Source organism: Marmota monax, unplaced genomic scaffold, assembly GCF_021218885.2.
Source record: "Marmota monax isolate L192 unplaced genomic scaffold, Marmota_monax_Labrador192_F-V1.1 WCK01_AAM20220418_F8-fsc00006, whole genome shotgun sequence".
In the NCBI taxonomy this organism is placed as follows: Eukaryota; Metazoa; Chordata; class Mammalia; order Rodentia; family Sciuridae; genus Marmota; species Marmota monax.
In genome coordinates, this window is record NW_026693712.1 from 15685916 (window position 1) to 15704657 (window position 18742).

The 18742-nt window shown below is 44.1% G+C and overlaps 1 protein-coding gene across 7 annotated transcripts in view; it reads right to left on the reverse strand.

Annotated features, from left to right (window-relative positions):
- Positions 1-1743: 1743 nt before the first annotated feature.
- Positions 1744-18742, reverse strand: part of Arhgap26 (Rho GTPase activating protein 26) — a 411097-nt gene continuing 394098 nt past the window's right edge. For all 7 annotated transcript variants that reach the window (XM_046460145.2, XM_058584255.1, XM_058584256.1 and 4 more), the window contains 2 exons: positions 17013-17104; positions 1744-7482 (listed from right to left, as the gene is read on the reverse strand). In XM_046460145.2, coding sequence (XP_046316101.1) covers positions 7394-7482; positions 17013-17104 — 181 coding nt within the window. In that variant the 3' untranslated portion in view covers positions 1744-7393. The remainder of the gene's footprint in view (positions 7483-17012; positions 17105-18742) is intronic.

Here is an 18742-nt window from a genome sequence, read left to right on the forward strand (position 1 = left end):
GAGCTGACATGCTTCAGCCAGCCTCCAGGGTCAATCACACAAGAAACTGGATAGATACACAGACAGGCGTTGCCAAGTGCTGTGGAATATGGTGGGTCTTGGTTTTGATCCCTTCAACTGAAAGCCTTCCTGCTTTGGTCCACACCATCGGATGCTGGCTGGGTAGCATGGCTGGGTGGTCTGGGGATGCACCCTGGCGTGTGCTTGCCCCTCCTGAGGACAGCTATTGGAAGCCGCCCATGCGAGGAGCCTCAGGGCCCTGAGCAGTGAGCGCATCGTCAGAACCTCCCTTGGCTGCTGTGCAGGGGGAGGCAGCCGATACTGACTAGCTCAGCACAGTTAATTAGTTGCAGCTTAGCTTAGTGCTATTAAAAGGAGGGCAAGCCAATGACATTGACACATCGGGGTAGGAGAGATGTGTGGTATCTGAGTGGAGGTTGAGAAAGAACTGAGAAAAGAGGAAATTAGAGCCATGACATAATTCTCAAGAGCAAGCAGGTTTGGGGTCTGAGAAAAATCTATCTTCACACCCACTGTCTAACATTTACCTAATTTCAAGTGTCAATCAAGGCCCTTTCTAACCAGTGTGCTCTTATAAATAATCATGCAGCCAGAACTCACAAGTGAAAAATACCAAGTAAACCACAGGACGTGACAGTTTGATCTCTGCTCTGAGTGGCTGCTAAAAGCAAAATGAAAATGAAAATCTTTCGTGTTAGGAAGATGTGAGAATTGAAGTGACTGGGGAGTCTGTTGGGAACGCCAAGGCCAAGGTAAGATTCGCTTACCGTATTTCCTCCTCTCCACAACCATGGCAGATACATATGTGTGCTGTGCTCAGAGGGCCTCAGCTAGGTCCTGAAGGTCCCTACCCAGGTGGAAAGTTTCAGGTGCTGGGAGTTTTCCAGAGGAAACTGCAACCACGGAGGGCAGCACCTGAAGTAGTAGCCAAGGAGGGCCACACAGGCAGCTCAGGTGTAGCCACACCAACAGTCCTCTCCTTAGACTCAGGCACCAAGGGAGCCTCACATTCGTCCTCCTCCCCCAGGAAAGCAGCTGCAGTCAGAAGCCTCACCTCAGTTCTCACAGCTCTGGCTTCCCCAGACTCCCTCCTTCAGAGATGTCAGTGAAGTGGCTCAGCTTGCAGCAGAAGCTGGGAGCTCATTATAAACCTGGTCCCAGGCTGCAGTGCAGGATGTTCCTGAAAGGCGTCTGAGGACTAAGACTCAGGAACATGGGCTGGCCTGCTTGTGTTGGGGCTTTTTGCCTATTCCATACTGTGTTCATGAAGTTCAGGAGAAGAGCAGTTGATCAGAACAGTGAATTTAGAAAAAATAAAACAATGTGCCCCTGGGAGACAAAGTCAGAAATGTAATGTGGGACATAAATTTTGGGGGCGTCATTGTGTAAAATGCCTGATTAGCCCATCTTCAAAGTGCACTAGCATCTGACCTCTTCCTAAATGGAAATAAAGCTCCTCAGAGTTCATTAAAAAAAATCAGTCCTCTGGTTGTCACCAATAACTGCAGGAGGCTTGGGGATGTGTGGCTCAGTGGTAGAACACTTGCAGGCCATGTGTGAGGCCCTGGGTTCAATCCCCAGCACTGTAAAAACAAACACACACAAAAATAACTGCAGGAGCCTCGATTTGGGATCTTTGATCACGGTCTACATGTTCATTTGAAGAAATATTAAAATACTTTGAGCCAAAGCTATCAGAAACTCAAGAAACAGACATACCACCAAATGGAAAAGTCATTTAATTCAAAAGTCATACTTCCACTCATTTCATAGGGATTGTCACATAACCAAGCAAATATAAGAAAGCCGAGTTTTAGAGGCTGCTTGACCGAAATTGTGTGTTTTTTATAGATACACGTATGACACCAAAGCACATTTTTAAAAAGCCTGAACACAGTAAAATGTTTTTCTAATAATAGGGGAAAAGTTCTATCCTAGTCACAGATTACTTTTTAATTATGGAAACTGATTCTATGCACCAGTCAATATTCAATACTGAAGTTTAAAACAGTGCATTCTTTTTTTTTTTAAAGAAAACATTAAAGTGCCATTTTATAAGTACTTTATTGATATTATATCACACAGCATTTTACAGTATACTCAGAGGTAATCTAAATTATGAATTAAACATGCAAATAGTTTCTTTCCCAAAATATGGACACACTGTCTTTTAGAGTGTTTTTGAACACTAGCCTAGCATTAGCTACTAAGCGTCTATGGAACTGATCTTTTTTCAACATGACTTTTAATAAGTTAAGAAGGAACATAGCTGCAGATAACACTACCTGATAAATATGAACACAGATTTTAAATGGCACTTAATTTACATCTTTGATCTTTTGCTAGGCAATCAACAGCCTCCTCATGTGGATCTTTGTATGAGTCTGTATCTTTACATGTGTAGATATATACTACACACACACACACACACACACAAGCACATACATTTACACCTTAGAATCATCAGATATATCTTTTCACAGATATAAGGTTGATCCTGGCATCTGAATAACCAAGAAAGCTGCTTATAAGTGTTCACTTGGACAACTTTGTACAAATGAATGGTATATAATGACAGAGACTGTCATAGCCTCAAGAGGGCTGTTCCAGGAACTCGGACATTTTGGTTATCAATACTCTGATTCTCACTGACTATGCTACTGTGAAGTTGGACACAATGGCTAACTGTTCTCCTTCCATGGGTCTAGGACTGAGCTGTCTTTGCTCTCTAAACCATTCCACATTGAAAGACATTTTCACATTATAATGTCCCACCAAGATTTTGTAAAAATATTAATTGTGAAATTTTTCTGTAGTTGTTTTTCCTCCCCATTAAAAACAATATTTTATCCCTCTAAAATAATCCAGAGTTTCTCAGAATGGTTCGCCACACTCCCTACATCCAATACTTTTTCTCTCGGGAACAGAGGTGCATCCGTGAGAGACTACATTTCAGCAAGGGCTGGCTCTGAATCACATCGGGATTCTCTATGTGGCCTCTCTGTCTGCTTTGGGAAGCTCTTCAGTTAGACAAGTACTGTAGGCGGCAAAAGGAAGAAAGCTAATTATTACTTGCTGGAGTATCTCAGGCATGCTGCAGGATTGTGCAAGGTTCCATGCTCTGCACTGTTGTCATTTTGATGCTACAATTACGGAGAAGTGGTTCAGCACCCAGAAGATCAGCGTGACTGCCAAACACATTTGAGCACAAGAGACATTTTTTAAACACCAGCACAGGGTGTGTGAGAGGGCACCTGGCTGACTTTAAAGAGATGTGGGGCAGGACTGTCACCATAATTGATTATTGTCAACTTTGCCAGAGATGATAGATAACTCCCTAGACAGACACCTAGGACATTCCTTTGAAAGCCAGGCAGCTAAGAGGCTTTGGTTCCTTCAGTGCTGGCTACCTATTTGGGGAACATGGTTGCTCGTAAAACATTCAATAGCAAAGCAAACAATGGGTGTCATGGTGGCTGTTGGTGCAGCCGGGTGTCCCATTATATAAAACTCTGATCCAATCTTGCTTTTGGAAACAGAAGTCAGAGGACAAAATGTACCAATAATGGTCATGAACGGACAACCTGGCTACCTGCAGCGTACCTTCTGTTTGCCAGCCATCAATGAGGAATGTTTTTGGAGCCTCTGTAGTCAAGATAGAGCTTTTAGTGTGACAGGGATTACCATTTTGGGGGGCAAACTCAGTTGACAGAAAGACTTTCCTCTGAGGTATGGCATGTTTATTTTGAAAAACTGCAGAGAATTTCATTAGTCTTGTGAAAGTCAGGATTTTGCCTGGGGGCAGGGATGTGATGCAAGTTATCCTCTCCTGGCATGGAATTGTTTAACTGTGGGCTTCTGGGAGTGCCTGAAGGAGGAGTGAAAGGCGGAGCTTGATAACCCCCAAAGATTCAGGCTATGAGTCATATAAAGGAAACTCAAGGCTCCTAGGAGAGCTTTGGGATCCTCATGGATGATCTTCTACTCTGATACCAATTCATTTCTCTAATTTGCCTTAGAGTTCCCTGTTCAAGCAGAAAGAATTAGGGATGGGAGACCTGGATAATGGAGAGAGTAAAATTCATTTTTTTTTTGTTTGTTTGTTCCAGGGGTTGAACCCAGGGGCATGTAAGCACTGAGCCACTTCCCTAACCCTTTTTATGTTTTGTTTTGTTTTTAATTTTGAGTCAGAGTCTCATTAAGTTGCTTAGGGCCTCACTAAGTTGCTGAGGCTGGCCTTTAAACTTGAGATCCTTCTGCCTCAGCCTCCCAAGCCACTGGGATTACAGGAATATGCCACAGCACCCAGTTTAAAATTCATTTTTAATCTTCAAGTTCCTTCCTACTGGTCGGTTCATATTCTGGACAGTTTCTCCAGTTCTTCAGCTGATAGGGAGAGAAGCCTGGCTAAACAGAACAGCTGTCACAGGCCCAGAATGGCTTCAGGGAAGCTGGGAAGTGTCTGCCTAAAAGATTCTGTTGGTAGAAGCTTCAACACAGGGCCATCTCAGGGGGGGAAGGACACACTTCCAAGTACTCAAGCTGGGGCCAAGTGGCTATATAGTGTGCTCCACCATAGTACTTCTGTTCCTTTACATTAAACTCCAAGTACTATGGGTCAGGTGACAAATTAAAACATCAAATGCATCAAAAGCATTATCCTGGGCTCTTTAAATCTGGAAAGTACAATGATATGTAAATAAGTGTGCATGCCCCTCATCTCCCACCTTGTTCCCAAGCCCATAGGGAACAGGCTGGGCACACATTAGTATATTCCTTTTCTCTTTGGGTTTCAACAATAGCTTTCTTGAGTTCTGCCTGGGTCTTGTACATGCTTAATTCTTCTTTGATTCAAGTGTTATGTCTCACTTGCTTCTGGGTGAGTTCCTAGATATCAGCTGTATAATCCTGGAGCTGATAAACTGAATAGTGAATCACAAACTCCGCTAGCTTCAAAGCCATCATGAAAATTGTAATGACACAATCTACATCCCTCTTGGGGTCTTTTTCTTATTTGGGGGTTGCAGGGAATCTAGAGGTAAAATAGAGCAGGAGAAAAGCGAAAGCAGCAGCACATCAGGAACTAAGGATCCAGAGCAGCTGGCTCTTTTGTTTTAACTTATAGACTCAATTTACAAAGTGGAGTGTCCCCATGGATAAAGCCTTAGAAGATGCAGAGAGAAGTAAGGGGTAAACCAAGTGTCCCATCTCCTTCTCTCTTAACACCTTGGAGTACACCAAGAGATACACCTGAGAATGAAAAACAAGACAAATCAAAATGAAAACAAAACAACCCCCCCTCCCAAATAAAAAACTTCATCCCTGGACCCACTTATTTGAATCCTGAGTTTTAGCTTACTGCTAAGTGGGCATTTTTGGAAAAATCTCATTGCCTGAAGATGCTCTTTCTATCTCCAAATCCCAGAATGCTCAAAAACACATGTAAAATAGAGAAGACCAAACCACTTCGATCTGCTGCACCCATCAACAGGAGCTGGCAGAAAGCAGGCACATGGGCATATCTTCTGCTGCCAGGCCAGAGGGCACAATGACCTTGACTCTTCCACCTTGCCCCCTTTCTCTCACTCTGAAACACACTTATTCAGCAATCACAGCCTAAATGTGAAGCAACTAGCTTAAAGAATATCAAATATAAAACTTTGCCATATAGTGTTTCAAATCACTCTATTTACAAGTTTATCTTAAAAAAAAAAAGACAGAAAAAGATACAGTAATTCAACACAATTCAAGTTTTTCTTTTCTTCATTAGAGGTCCCTAATGGAATTCCAGAAACAGGACACTCTGGAGCAATGCTGCCTTCCAAGGGACTCCTGGGGAGATTGACAGTTTATAGTTGTCCTTCTTATAAGAAGATTCACACATGGAAGATATGGCGACTCTGTTCTTTGGAGGTCAAGTGAATTTGAAATGTCCAGGTGGAACTTCCCCATCCAAGACAATCTTCCACAAGACCCAGCCCTTTGAGTAGGAAATTCCCTTTCTTAGAAGGTATCTATTCCATCATCCATGCCCCCAACTCTGGTGTCTTCCTGAATTCCAATGGCCTATGATATTTACCTCATTCCTTGAAAGCTTGAGAAATGATTCCCTTTTTCTGGGTGGCAGTGAATGTAGTAGATGTCCTTTTATCCTATAGACCATAGAGTCAGCCTGGGAAGCATCCCTGAAAACCACAGGGCACCAGTGCTCAGCAGCCCAAAACACTGCAAACAGAGCCAGAGGTGGGAATCCCCAAGGGCAGGGAGTAGTGACTAAGAGGGACCAAGTGAATGGGAGGACACAACTGAACCAGTCAGACAGTCACCCATTGGGAAGGAGGCATCTTACCCTCTAGAAGGCAAATACCAGTTCTATGAAGAACAGAAATATTAAGCCTATTTATAATCTCAAGACATTGCTAGAGGAGTTTTCTCCAAATATATCCTGATACCTCTGAAATTCATTAGAGAGGCAACAGTTCCTAGCTGCTATCCTGTCTTCCCCAAGTAGATGAGCCTAATTCCTTGATCCTCTGCTCCAGGTGATTGGAAGACCATTCAAAAACCCAAAATGGGGAAGGGGATTGTGTCATGCAAAGAGGTGTGTGTTATTTATTTATTTATTTATTTTTTGGGTTTGGTTTTAGAGTAGGTTGGGTTGCCATGGTTACTAGGTGATGGCAGCCCTCAATGGCAGAGAAGTTTCCAGCTCAGGAGGGAGAGTGCATGCTCGTTTGCATAAGAGGAATGGACTGAATTTTGCTGATGATGGGCCAACGGCTGCTTTGGAGATGGTGAGAGATTGGATGTTATATAAACAGAGCTGTCACCCCTCTCCATCCTGCATGCAAACAGACAGACCCAGCTGTCTGCAGCACTGTGGGTTTTCAGAATTAGAGGCAGGACAGAAAGAGCAACTGTTGTAAACAAAAGCAAGGGACCCAGCCTGGACCTTGGTGCCAGTATTTTTTTTTTTTCTCTGTCAAACTTAGCTATGCTGTGTGCCCTTGGGGATTGTATATGTCTTATTTCCTCCTTTAAAAGTTGGGGGTTTGAATGACTATTGAAACAAAATCAGTGCTCCCTGTTTAGGGCACTCATGAAAAAATAGCTTTGCAAGCCTTTCTCTTATCAAAATCAAATGGCCTCCTCTGTTGATTGCCTTCTGTTTCTTCCAGTATTGCCTCTCGTTAGCTGAGATGATTGTGGAGATGGGTGACGCAAGTTCCCAGAAACATTCATGTCGACAGGTAGCACTGGAGTTAGTCTTCCTGCTTTTCTCAGTGGCAAAATGAGAACTGGCCTACAACACTGGAATCAGCGGTTGTCATGGATACCATGTAAAGCTCAGCAGTTCTGCTGGGGCCCATGGTTAGAGAAACTCCACGTAGTTCTCAGGGATGAGGCCAGTCTTTCCATTCAGAGTCCCCTCCAACCAGCCAGGCTCCTGAGATGGATGGACTGTATGGGAAGGGGAGAGAGGGCGAGAAGAAATGACATTATACATAGCGCAAATGCTGGATGTGTGTTGTGTGTGTGTGTCAAGAAGTTTGGGGAATAAGTGCAACCACTTGTTAGATTACATAATTCTGGGGCTCGTTTAAACCAGAGGTTCTTAACCTTTCATGGGATATCAGCCTTCTGATGAAGGCTGTTCTGAACTTTTTTTCCACAACAAAAAGGAAACGGACATAGGCATTAAAATTTTTTGCATGCAATTTTAGGGGTTTGAATGGCTTTGTGAAGATCTTGTTCCAACTTAAGTGACAGATTTGTATTTTTTAGGTTAGAGGTTAACAGTTGGGTGCTCCATCCATGTATGTATCCATCCATCCATGTACCCACCTAGCTACTCAGTATCACCAAGTAGAGTGCTCATAAGGACTGCTAAGAACTAGTCTTTAATGACGTCTAGCTTTTAATCATGTATTTTATTTTCCTTCAAATCCTACCCTCTGCTTCTAATTTCCTTGCAAATTCTTTTTTCTTTTTTTTTTCATTTTGCAGCCTTTGAGTGAGCTGTCCCTCCCACATCCTTACTTTTCTTTCCTCTGTAACTCTAGAAATTTCCCCCTTCCTATAAACAAGTCTGAAAGCTGTCCTCTTCTTCCTTCTACTGCCACTTCCCAAGTTTACTGATCCTTTGATTTTTTCAGTATCCAAAGAACACAGATCCATTTTTGTGACATCATAATTCATCTCCATGGAAACCACTGTGATATTACAAAGATGATAGAAAAATCCAGCTGAGTCTGCGAAGTAGTCAATAGCAGGAAGGAAGAAAGAAGGAGCTGTGGGACCAGGAGGTGGGAGGTGTCCGCATTTGTGAAGGGGGACATGCAGATCTCTGGGGTGTGGCAGGGCATTTACTCTTAATGTATTAGGAAAACTCCAAATACATGAGATTGTTTGGAAAAAAATGAATTTCCCCCGTTCCCTTCCTGGGCTAATAAAGTAACTTCCTGAGCTTGTTTTAGAAAAGCATTTCCGCCCCAACACTACTATATAATTCTACTTTCGGTTTGTAGGGAAAGAAGCAAAAACAGAAACCAAAGGAAGCAAATGGGGAGGGAGCAAAAGGACAGGCCCTGAGGCTTAGAGAAGATCAATGTCAAATGCATTGCTTCACATGCTTCCTTAGGAAAGCACAGGTCACACGTCTATTCCTTGGCCTCCAAAATCCTGCACAGTTTCTTGCCCTAGGTTAATTTTTAATTTTTTTTTTTAGTTGTAGATGGACACAATAACTTTATTTTGTTTGTTTATTTTTACGTGGTGCTACGGATCAAACCTAGTGCCTCACATTGCGAGGCAAGCGCTCTACCGGTGAGCCACAACCCCAGCCCCTCACTAGGTTTTAAGAATAAAGCTGAAGTAAGCAAGGATACTTTACATCCATGGCAACCCACACAAGGAAGAGTCTGGTGAGAAGTGCTACACAAGAACACACACAACTTAAAAGCCATCTGGCCTTTCTAGTCACCAAGGACTCAGGCCACCCCTGAACAGCACCCAGATACCCCTGTCCTCAGCCCACCTGCCCAGCTGAAGCTGCCAATATCACTTCCAGTTCTGTACCTATGAAGTGGTGACAATGACATCTTTCCCCTTCTTGTGTCAATTAGAGGAGACAATAAGGGTGAAGCACTGCCCAGGGCCAGGCACATCATAAATGCTTGGTAAGGTTATTTGGGGAGGACCATGCATCATTTGTCTGGTCATGTGGACTAGCTGACTAGACACCCTAGTAAAACCTGGGTGAGGGCCAACTCTCCGTACCCACTAAGGCATCAGGAAACCTCAGAGGTTGAGAATCAAAATGAACAAGTCAAACCCATTCCCCAAAATGAAAGGCCTAGAAAGAAAAAAAATAAACCAACTGAACAAAATAAAAAACAACCAAAAGACCCGCCCGCCCAGCTTCACGGCATAGCTCCTGGCTGAGCCGTTAATACACTGGGCATACAAGTTCACCTCCTGTAGACATGTCGCCCTTCCTGGCCAGCTGTTCAAACAGCATAGGTACTGAAGTAGTAACATCTGCAAACACCAGAGACATATTTTGCAGATTAAGGGAAAAATCAGAGGGGACAAGGGAGGCCCTTCAAACTGGAGGCCAAGACATATGTCATATGGCATGGCAGGGGATGCAGCAGGGCTTGGGTCAGTCTGCTGATGCACAGGGTCTTCAAGTAAGGGTTTATGAGACAGTAGTGGCCAATCATGTGAATCATCATCACATGCATGCTCACCAGATTCTTGGGCCCCACCAAATGAATTAAAGAAGAATCTCTAGATTCTTGGAGCCTAGGAATCTGTATTTTAATTGGTGCACAGAAGAGCTTTGACTTTTCTGTGCAAAATGCCTATGTAATAAAGATGGAAATAAAAATTAAATTGCAAGTTTTTATTAACTGATGGAGGAGGGAGGCAGCCCCAGATGTCCCTTCTTCCAGACGTCTTCAGTTTTCTGTCATCACTTTAATACTTAGCTGAAGCCCCAGCTTCATTAGAATCATGCAATCACTTCCACCTGCTCGCTCCCTCCTCCTGACTCCTAGAAGACTCATGGGACATCCCATGTAGTGTTTTGGGGATCCTATTAATAAACTGCTCCAATGTGAAGCTTTGATTCTCCACATAGTTTTTTAGTGCATTTTGGTTTGTGTTATAGCACTCCCTGGCGTGACAACTTCAATACTTCCCCCTGCTTGTTGGAACATTTAGAAATGCTCACTATCAAGCAGTTGTGTGCTCAAAATTATAGATATATTGATTATCTGACCTTCACTGTCCTTATTTGTATTATTATCTTCATCCCTACTTTATGGATGAGAAAATAAGGCCCAGGCAGGTGAATTAATTTATACATGGTCTTAACAGTAGAAACAGAATTTGAACACAAATTGTCTGACTTCAGAGACCAAGCCCTTTATCCTATATCCCGCCTCTATTCAACCAGGGAATGTGCTCCTTAAAGATCCGAATGACAACACATGTGTAGACATGTGTAGCGGTAGACCCTTTGCTGATAAGTGCTTCCACATCACCTGCTTTCATCTTCAGAGTGACTGTGGAGATGGTTCTGCTAGGATCCTCATTTTACCAATGAGAAACTGAGGCTCAGAAAGGTCAAGTATCTTGTCTAAAATTACACAGCTGGTATCTGTGTAATTTTGGACAAGATACTTTGGACAATCTATCTATACGATGGAAGCATATCAGAGCCCAGGACACCTGACCTGAGAGTCTATGGTCCTAACCTCTACTGCTTTGGCCTAGCTCAGTGCTCTGAATGTTGAAGATGTTCAGTGAGGAGCTTAGTGGGCTGAAGTGCACTGGTTGATGCCCAGCACTCTGAACTGCACCAGTGTTCAATGTGCCATAGAAACACTAGAGGTGTTGATGCAGGCTGCCTGGGCGGCTCTCCAGCTCACCAAGCATATAATAAATATAAGGTGCTGCTGAAATGGGTGTGCTTCTTGCCTCCCATTCTCCCTCAGCCATGTCCTTGGCTATGCCCTATAACTCAAGTTGTATCCCCCTGCACCTACACTCAAGTTCCCTCCCTTCCTTAGCTCACTGTGGACTGGGGGCAAGTGTGTGACTAAGATCACTAATGTCCCTGGGGGAAGAAACCTTAACTGGAAGAGATATGGATCTCTGTATGGTTGAAATACATTTATTCATTTAACAACTGAGCAACTAATGTGTGCCAGACACTGTTCTTGTTGGTAGCATACAGAACAAGCAGACAAGAGTCTGCTCCCAGGGAGGGATAATCAATCAATAAACAAGCATATCATTTCAGGTAGTGCTAAGAGGAGAGACAGACTGGGATAGGGGTCTGGGTAGGGAGAGAGGAGCTCAAAAGGCTAAAACCTGAATGATCCAAAAGAAATCAGCTAGGAGGTGGTAATGCAAGTACCAAGGTCCTCAGCTGTGCAAGAGTTTGGGGTCAGTTGAGAACAGTGGTCTGCATATTTTTCATAAAGAGCCTTATAATAAATTTAAAAAAAAACATGGATGGCTGTGTTTCAATAAAGTTTTATTTCTAAAAACAGGTGGAGGGCTGGATTTGACTGGCAGGGGAAATAGGGTTTGCCAACCCTATTTCAAAACATAAAAGTGACCTGTGAGGCTGCAGCATATCAAGTGAGGGAGAGAGGAGGTCAGAAGGGCAGGAGCTGGGCCGCAGAGGGCCTCATAAATAATTCCCAGAGTAGGGGGAGGCTGCTGGGGTACTATATGCGGGGAATAACATGATGTGATTTCCATGTTTCAAAGACCACAGGCTGCTTCATAGAGAATGCTTTGCAGGGGAAAGAATGAAAGTGACCAGACCTGTTAGGTGGCTGGTGGACATGCCCAAGTGAGAAGTGGAGGGGACCCAGCCTTGGGTGTCACAGTGAAGACAGTGAGGGAGGCTGAAAGAGTCCCCCCACCTGCAGCCCTCCCAGAACCCCACTTCCTGGGCAGCTTGGAGGCTCCCTGGTGAGGATGCGCTCCATCAGCATGCAGCACCTGGGATAACCCTGCCCAGCACCACTGCTGTACCCTGTGCACTGCCACCAAGGGCTCTAGCTCATCTCAGATCCTGATGAAAGTATCCCAAGAACCCAATTTTAGTGACTGCCATGTGAATTTTCCAGGTATTGCTGATCACACTGCTTCCAGATGACTAATGTTCTTGAGAACACGAGGTATTTCTCTTTCCAGTTACTGTGTGAGGTGCTCCTGGTGAAGTGCACAGTTTCCTAGTAGACTGGCAAAGGCTGACACTGGAGTTATTTCCGAGTACTGCATGTCCATCCCCCCACTGACCAAAGTCCAAGAGCTGACAAAGCAGCTGCTTGAGTCAGGGCAGGGGCCTGGAGTCCAAGACTGAGATCAACCCTTATGAAACAACAGCCTTTTGCCTCCATGTGCCCCTCCCTCCTCCCTCCTCCCCCCTCCCCCTCCTCCTCCTCCTCCTCTTTATTCCTGAAAATAAAAATACAAGAGGTACAACATACACACAGCACAGAGGAGCCCACGTGCCTTCTGAACCTGTCATTAGGAAACTCTCTTCTGATTGGTGTGATGATTTCATTTGACAGCTACAGAGCATCCAAGTTAAACAGCCCTTACCCAATACCTCCAGCAGTAAACCTATGAGAGGCAGAAAGGGAAAAAGACCCCTCTGTTGAACCCATCAATAGTTTTCTTTTCTCCTGTAATGCCTGATTTTTCATATAGAGGTGAAGGAATCTAATAAAAATAGGACCTAATAAAATATTATCAGCCAAACCAATCTAAAAAGTGGATTAACATTTCATCAGTTCCATCTTTGACTGCAGCTCAGTTAACACCAAGAGGTGTTTTCTTTCAGGTTTAATTTGGCACTGTTCTTTAGGGAATTGGAAAGGTCACTGGCATTGCTGGTTACAAACAAACTAGGGTCAGTGAACTCTGCCACGACTCCTGGAGATCACAGAAAGGCTTCGGTAAGGCCCCGGACCCCTTCAACCCAACCTCTCTCCTGCTCTCATTTACCACCATGAGATTTATGATGATTACCAAGTTTAGGGTGGGTGTAGAGCACCCTGCTGGGAAGAAATGGAATTGGCAGTTAAAAATCACGTGAGTATCTTATTTTTTGGTTAACTATTTAAACTTCTTCAGAAGGACACTTCACAGGAAAGGAGGCAGGAATATAAAATGATATAAGCTCCTTGTAAAACAATTTGGCACTTCCTTAGTTAAAAAGAGTTAGTATGTGACCCAGGAATCCCACTGTTTGGTGTATCCCCAAGACCAGTGGAAACATACGTCTTCAAAGAAACTTATAGCTGAATGTGGACATCAGTATTACTAATAACAGCCCAAAGTGGGAACAAATGACATGTCCATCCACTGATAAATGTTTAAATAAAATGTGGTATAGATCCGAACAGGGGAACATTATTCAGCCACAAAAGGAATGAAGTTCTGACATAGGCTTCATGGATCAACCTTGAAGACATTATACAATGTAAAAAGAGCCAGTTATACTGTGAAATTCTATGTGTATGAAATATCCAGAGCAGCCAAATCTATTGGGGCAGAAAGTAGATCAGTGGCTCCCTTGGGCTGGCTGGAGGAGGGCTGGGGTAAATGTGGCATGATTGGTAGGGGGTGTGGATATTTCCTGAGGGAGGGTGATGAAAATATCCTGGAATTAGATGATGGGTGTACAACTCTGAATACACTAAAAACCACTGAAAAGTAGATTTTAAATGGGTAAATCCACAATGGTATATGGATATCTCAATAAAGGTATTTTAATAATGTAAAAAGAAGCCAGGCATGGTGGCATACGCCTGTAATCTCAGCAGCTCGGGAAGCTGAGGCCCTAAGCAATGCAGTGAGACCCTGTCTCTAAATAAAATACAAAAAAAGGCTGGGGATGTGACTTAGTGGTTAAGAGTCCCTGGGTTCAATCCCTGGTACCAAAAAAAAAAAAAAAGACTTCACTTGATCAAAGGAGTGACAGTTTAACACATGAAGCATATTTTGGTCCTCTGTGTGCTTGGGGTGAATAGCTGATAGGAATAAGATGGTCCCTTGCACACATGAGCAGGGAACTGGGACCTGGAGGATGGAAATTCAATTCCTGGTTCACTTACAAATTTGGGGCTCTCTCACACCTTGCTTACCTTTGAGCAGAAGCCCCTCCCCTGCCAACAGCAGGGGACAGAAATCTGAGCAATGCAGCCCATTGTGGTTCATTGCAGAAATGGTCATGTTACAACTGGGTCTATTAGGGGGATTCTCATGGATGACATGCTCAGGGATTGCTTTCAGCAGACCCACTGTGACCTGCCAGTCTGCTGGGACCTGAACACACCAGCTGCTGGCAGCAGAGGTGGCTAGGCTGGTTTTTGCACTCTGATTTGTAAAGTACCCAAGTGAAAGTTAACAATGGTTTAAGGATAGTGCTTTGAGGTCTGAGAAACATAAAGGGAAACACAGGCTCAGCAGGCCAATCAGGCCACATGCAGTTCTGGGCTTAATCCTGCTTCTGCTGGCCCAGGTGGCCCAGGGTTGAGTGTGACCTGGGAATCACCCTCTCCCCCAAGTCTGTATTGCTTTCTATTCTGTCTATCCAAGATTGATTAACATCCCCACTAAGCAGATCCATGGGGTGAGCACACAGGTGGTAGCCCTTTGATGAAGTCAAGGGTTGGTCCCCAGGAACTCATCTTTGCTCCAGCTTGGAATGTAAGGCCCTTCCAGGTACAGCCAGGACCCATAGAGTTGAGGTGAAGCACCTACTGCCCAGCCAAAAGCCAGGCTTGGGCCATACTGGCTAAAAAGGAGACAGTCCTTGGGAACTATGAAAAGATAGGGCCTTTTTGTGAAACAGAGAGAATGATGATGATGATGATGATGATCTCAATGATAAGATATTAAATGCTTAATATGTGTTAAGCTCTATTATGGTTTGAATCTTAAGTGTCTCCCAAAAGCCATATGTTAAAGTCTTGGTCCACAGTTGATGGTACTATTAGAAGGTGATGGAAACATTAGGTAGGTCCTACTTGGAGGAAGTTGGTATGTGTGTGTGTGGGGGGGAGGTTTATTTTGTCTCTGCTCCTTTCCCCCACCTCTATCACTCTCTCTTTCTGTTTCCTGGCTGCCATGAGGTGAGCAACTTTGCCCTACCATAACCCTTCCACCATGATATTCTACTTCACCACAGGTTTACAACAATGGAACCTCAAACCATGAGCCAAAATTTATCTTTCCCCCTTTAAGTTGTTTTTCCTCAGGTATTTTGTCATAGCAATGGGCAGCTGACTAATACAAGCACCATTTTAAACATATGATGTGCATTACCTCAATTTCCTCTCTCAGTGCTCTATAAGGTAGGCAGTGCCATCTTTCTATTGCAGAAGAAAACTGGGGCATAGAGAGGTTAAGTCGCTGCTTGAGGTCACACAAGAGAAAGTGGTCAGGCTGGGACCTGTAGTACTGCTGGGCTTTAGAGTTCAGGTTTTCCAAGGCTACATGGTCACCTTGGTTGCCCTGTATTGCTGGCTCTCAGTCAGGTGGGAGGAGGTGGGATCTGGACCAATGTGGGCCACTTGCGAAGATGAATGTGTTGGGTAACAAAAATATCTATTCCTAAACCTTTACCCCTGCCCTACCTGAGGCCAGGGAGGCAGCCAAAGAAAAACATCCAATTTCTGAAACCAGGCAGCTGCCTTTGCTTCTTTCTTTGAGGGAAAAAGAACAGATGCCTTTGCCCAGAGATCCAGGAAGGCGAACCCTAAAGGAGAGCTTCACCTGGGGACAACTGAGCTGTCATAGGAACATGGGCTTTTTCAATAGAATCCAGATTTTTCTCTTGGTAAATGATAAGTCTTTATGGCAAATTATGACATCAATTGTCACTTAAAATTTATTTTTTAGGGAGAAAAACAAAATTAAAAGGCACAAGAAAATGGTGGTAAAGCCAAATACAAAATCCCCATTTTATGGGGGGGGGGCTGTGCATCCATTTTCACAGCAGGATTCTGGAGTAGGACAGCTGGAAGCTTGCACGGTGACAATTGTGAGATAGTTTATGTTCCCAAAAGTTAAGAAGAGGATAAACAGGAACCCAGTGAGCCTTACTGCCCCAGAGCTTACCACATGCCCTGCCATCTGGGGAGTATGTCTTGCCTGCTGGGGAGGGTAAACACAAGAGGAAGAAGGCACAGAGCAGGTGGTCTCAACTTCCACCTGACCTTCGCACTAACTGCAGCCCATTTCTGTTCTTCAGCATTTTTTTTAATTTTTTGGTGGAGGGGAGAGTACTGGGGATTGAACCCAGTACTCAGGGGCACTCAACAACTGAGCTACATCCCCAGTACTATTTTGTATTTTATTTAGAGTCAGAGTCTCACTGAGTTGCTTTGCACCTCGCTGTTACTGAGGCTGGCTTTGAATTCCCAATCTTCCTGCCTTGGCCTTCCTAGCTACTGGAATTACAGGTGTGTGCCACTGTGCCTGGCTTTCTTCAGCCTCTGTGTCTTACCCTCTGTCCAAACCTCAGATTTTTTTTTTCTTTTTGGTACTGGGAATTAAACTCAGGCACATTCTACCACTGAGTCCTTTTTATTATATTTTGAGACCAGGTCTGGCTGAGTTGCCCATGCTGGCCTTGAACTTGCAGTCCTCCTGCCTCATCTGAGTAGCTGGGATTAAAGATGTGCACCACCGCTTCCAGCTGCACCCCCACCTAGACTCTAGAAGTTACTGCCAGGTACTGGGTTGAGTCCTCTGCAGGCAAAAATCTCATTTATGTTCATAACACCTCAAAGAATTGCTGATTACTTGCCTATTCTTGATCATGTCTTCAGAGTCTTGTTTCTATTCTCTTATTTTGGTTTGGTCTTAACCACTCTATTGAGATTTTCCCTAGGTAGGAATGCCAGTTATTCAGATGCTTCCCCCATATTTTTCCAAGGGGCTGAGAAACTCACCATTATCAAAGACCGTGCCTGCTATGAATGAGAGCTCCGAGTCGTGTTCAGCTTTGCAGGCATACAACGCCTTTGCCTTCCGGAACGGTGTGCTGTGTGAAGACAAGAATTTATTTAACATTTTTTTTCCCAAACCTCAGAAAGCCCCAGATATTTTCTCTCTTCTTCTTCCCTTTCCCTGAAGGCCACCTAGTCCTCACTTGTGGGAAGAGCCTGACAAGGCAGCCAGATGGCAAAACATGAGGTGGGACAGTTGCAAAGGTCACAGTAGAAAAATGAGAAATATTCAGAGTAAAGCCATAAGCTCTAAGAAACTACACTCTGTGAGGGGTCACCTTGTGCCACGTTAAAACTTTACCTGGGAGTTATGGTTGCTGAACGTGGAAGGACAGGCTGGGCCCCATTTCTGGAGCAGGAGTACCTTGTGGGGAGGGAGAGAGGGTCAGGAAGGAACTTTCAAGCTGCTCTGAAAACACTCCCGACACTCTTGAAATACTCAGCGAGTCAAGAAGGAGAAATTCCAGCAGAGCCAGGTCTCGGCTCCTGGCCATGGGCTGACATTACTTCTCCCAGATGTTCCTTATTTTCACTAGGCTAGGTCTTACAGGTGGGGCAGGATTCCAGAGCAGGAACCCTCAGGATGGGCAGGCAACGGAGAAGGTATATGTGAGCAGTCACACATATGTGTGCATGAACACACATGTGCACCAATGTGTATTGGGGGGGGGTGCAGCAAGAAGGTCGAGGGGACGAGATTTTTTTTTGTCCCCATTCCAGTAAGTGATGGCAAACACTCTCACTGTGCATCAGAAACACCTGGGGAGCATTTAAAAATTGCAGATGTCTGCATTCTACTGACTTGCAGATTCAAACACTGCCATCAGGATTTTAAAAACAAAAAACAAAAACAAAAAGTTGGCGTGTGTCACCCTCCCAGTGATTCTCATGCAATCAAGACAGAGAACCACAGTACCAGATCAGAGGTTGGCAGATTTTTTTCTTCAAAGAGCCATGCAGTAAATCTTTTAGGGTTTTTGGTCCTATGGTATCTGTTAGAACTATTCAATGCTGCACTGCCACAAGAATGCAGCCACAGATAACATTTAAATGAATCAGTGTGGATGTGTTCCAATAATACTTTATTGACAAAACACAGGCAGGGGGTCAATGTGACCTACCACAGGTCATAATGTACTAACCTGTGTTTTAGAGAATAGTTTGTAAATTCTATTCTCCTCTGTCAATTTTGGCTTTGCTGTCCAACTAGTTTCAAACAATCTATATAGACTTCTAAAGGATCAGAATGATAATCTGGCAAAAGTTGCCTCCTTGGCCACCAATGATTCTCTTCCTCTATGTCATCTGAGGAGGTGCTCTTAAAGGCTCAGAGGCAGGAAAAAAGAGAAGAAGAAGGAAAAAAAAAAGAGCAAGGTTGTTTTCTGAATTAGAAAATTATCTATAACTGACTAATGGAGAGCCTCCAGGAGCAGTGTATACGATTTCTGGTGGCGGAGTGAGACTCAGCTGAGGAAGGGTCTGGCCTCAGGTAAGGTCAGGTAGAATCAGATGGGGCCTGGTGTCTTGGTCATTCTGGAACTGTTATTTTATTTTATTTTTTTTTTTGGCATTACCAAGTTCAACTTTCCTCTGTGAAACGAGAGTGATAGATGGATGGAAACCTAAACTAGGACCAAATGTCTAGACCTTCCAGTCTTGGGTCCATGAAAACT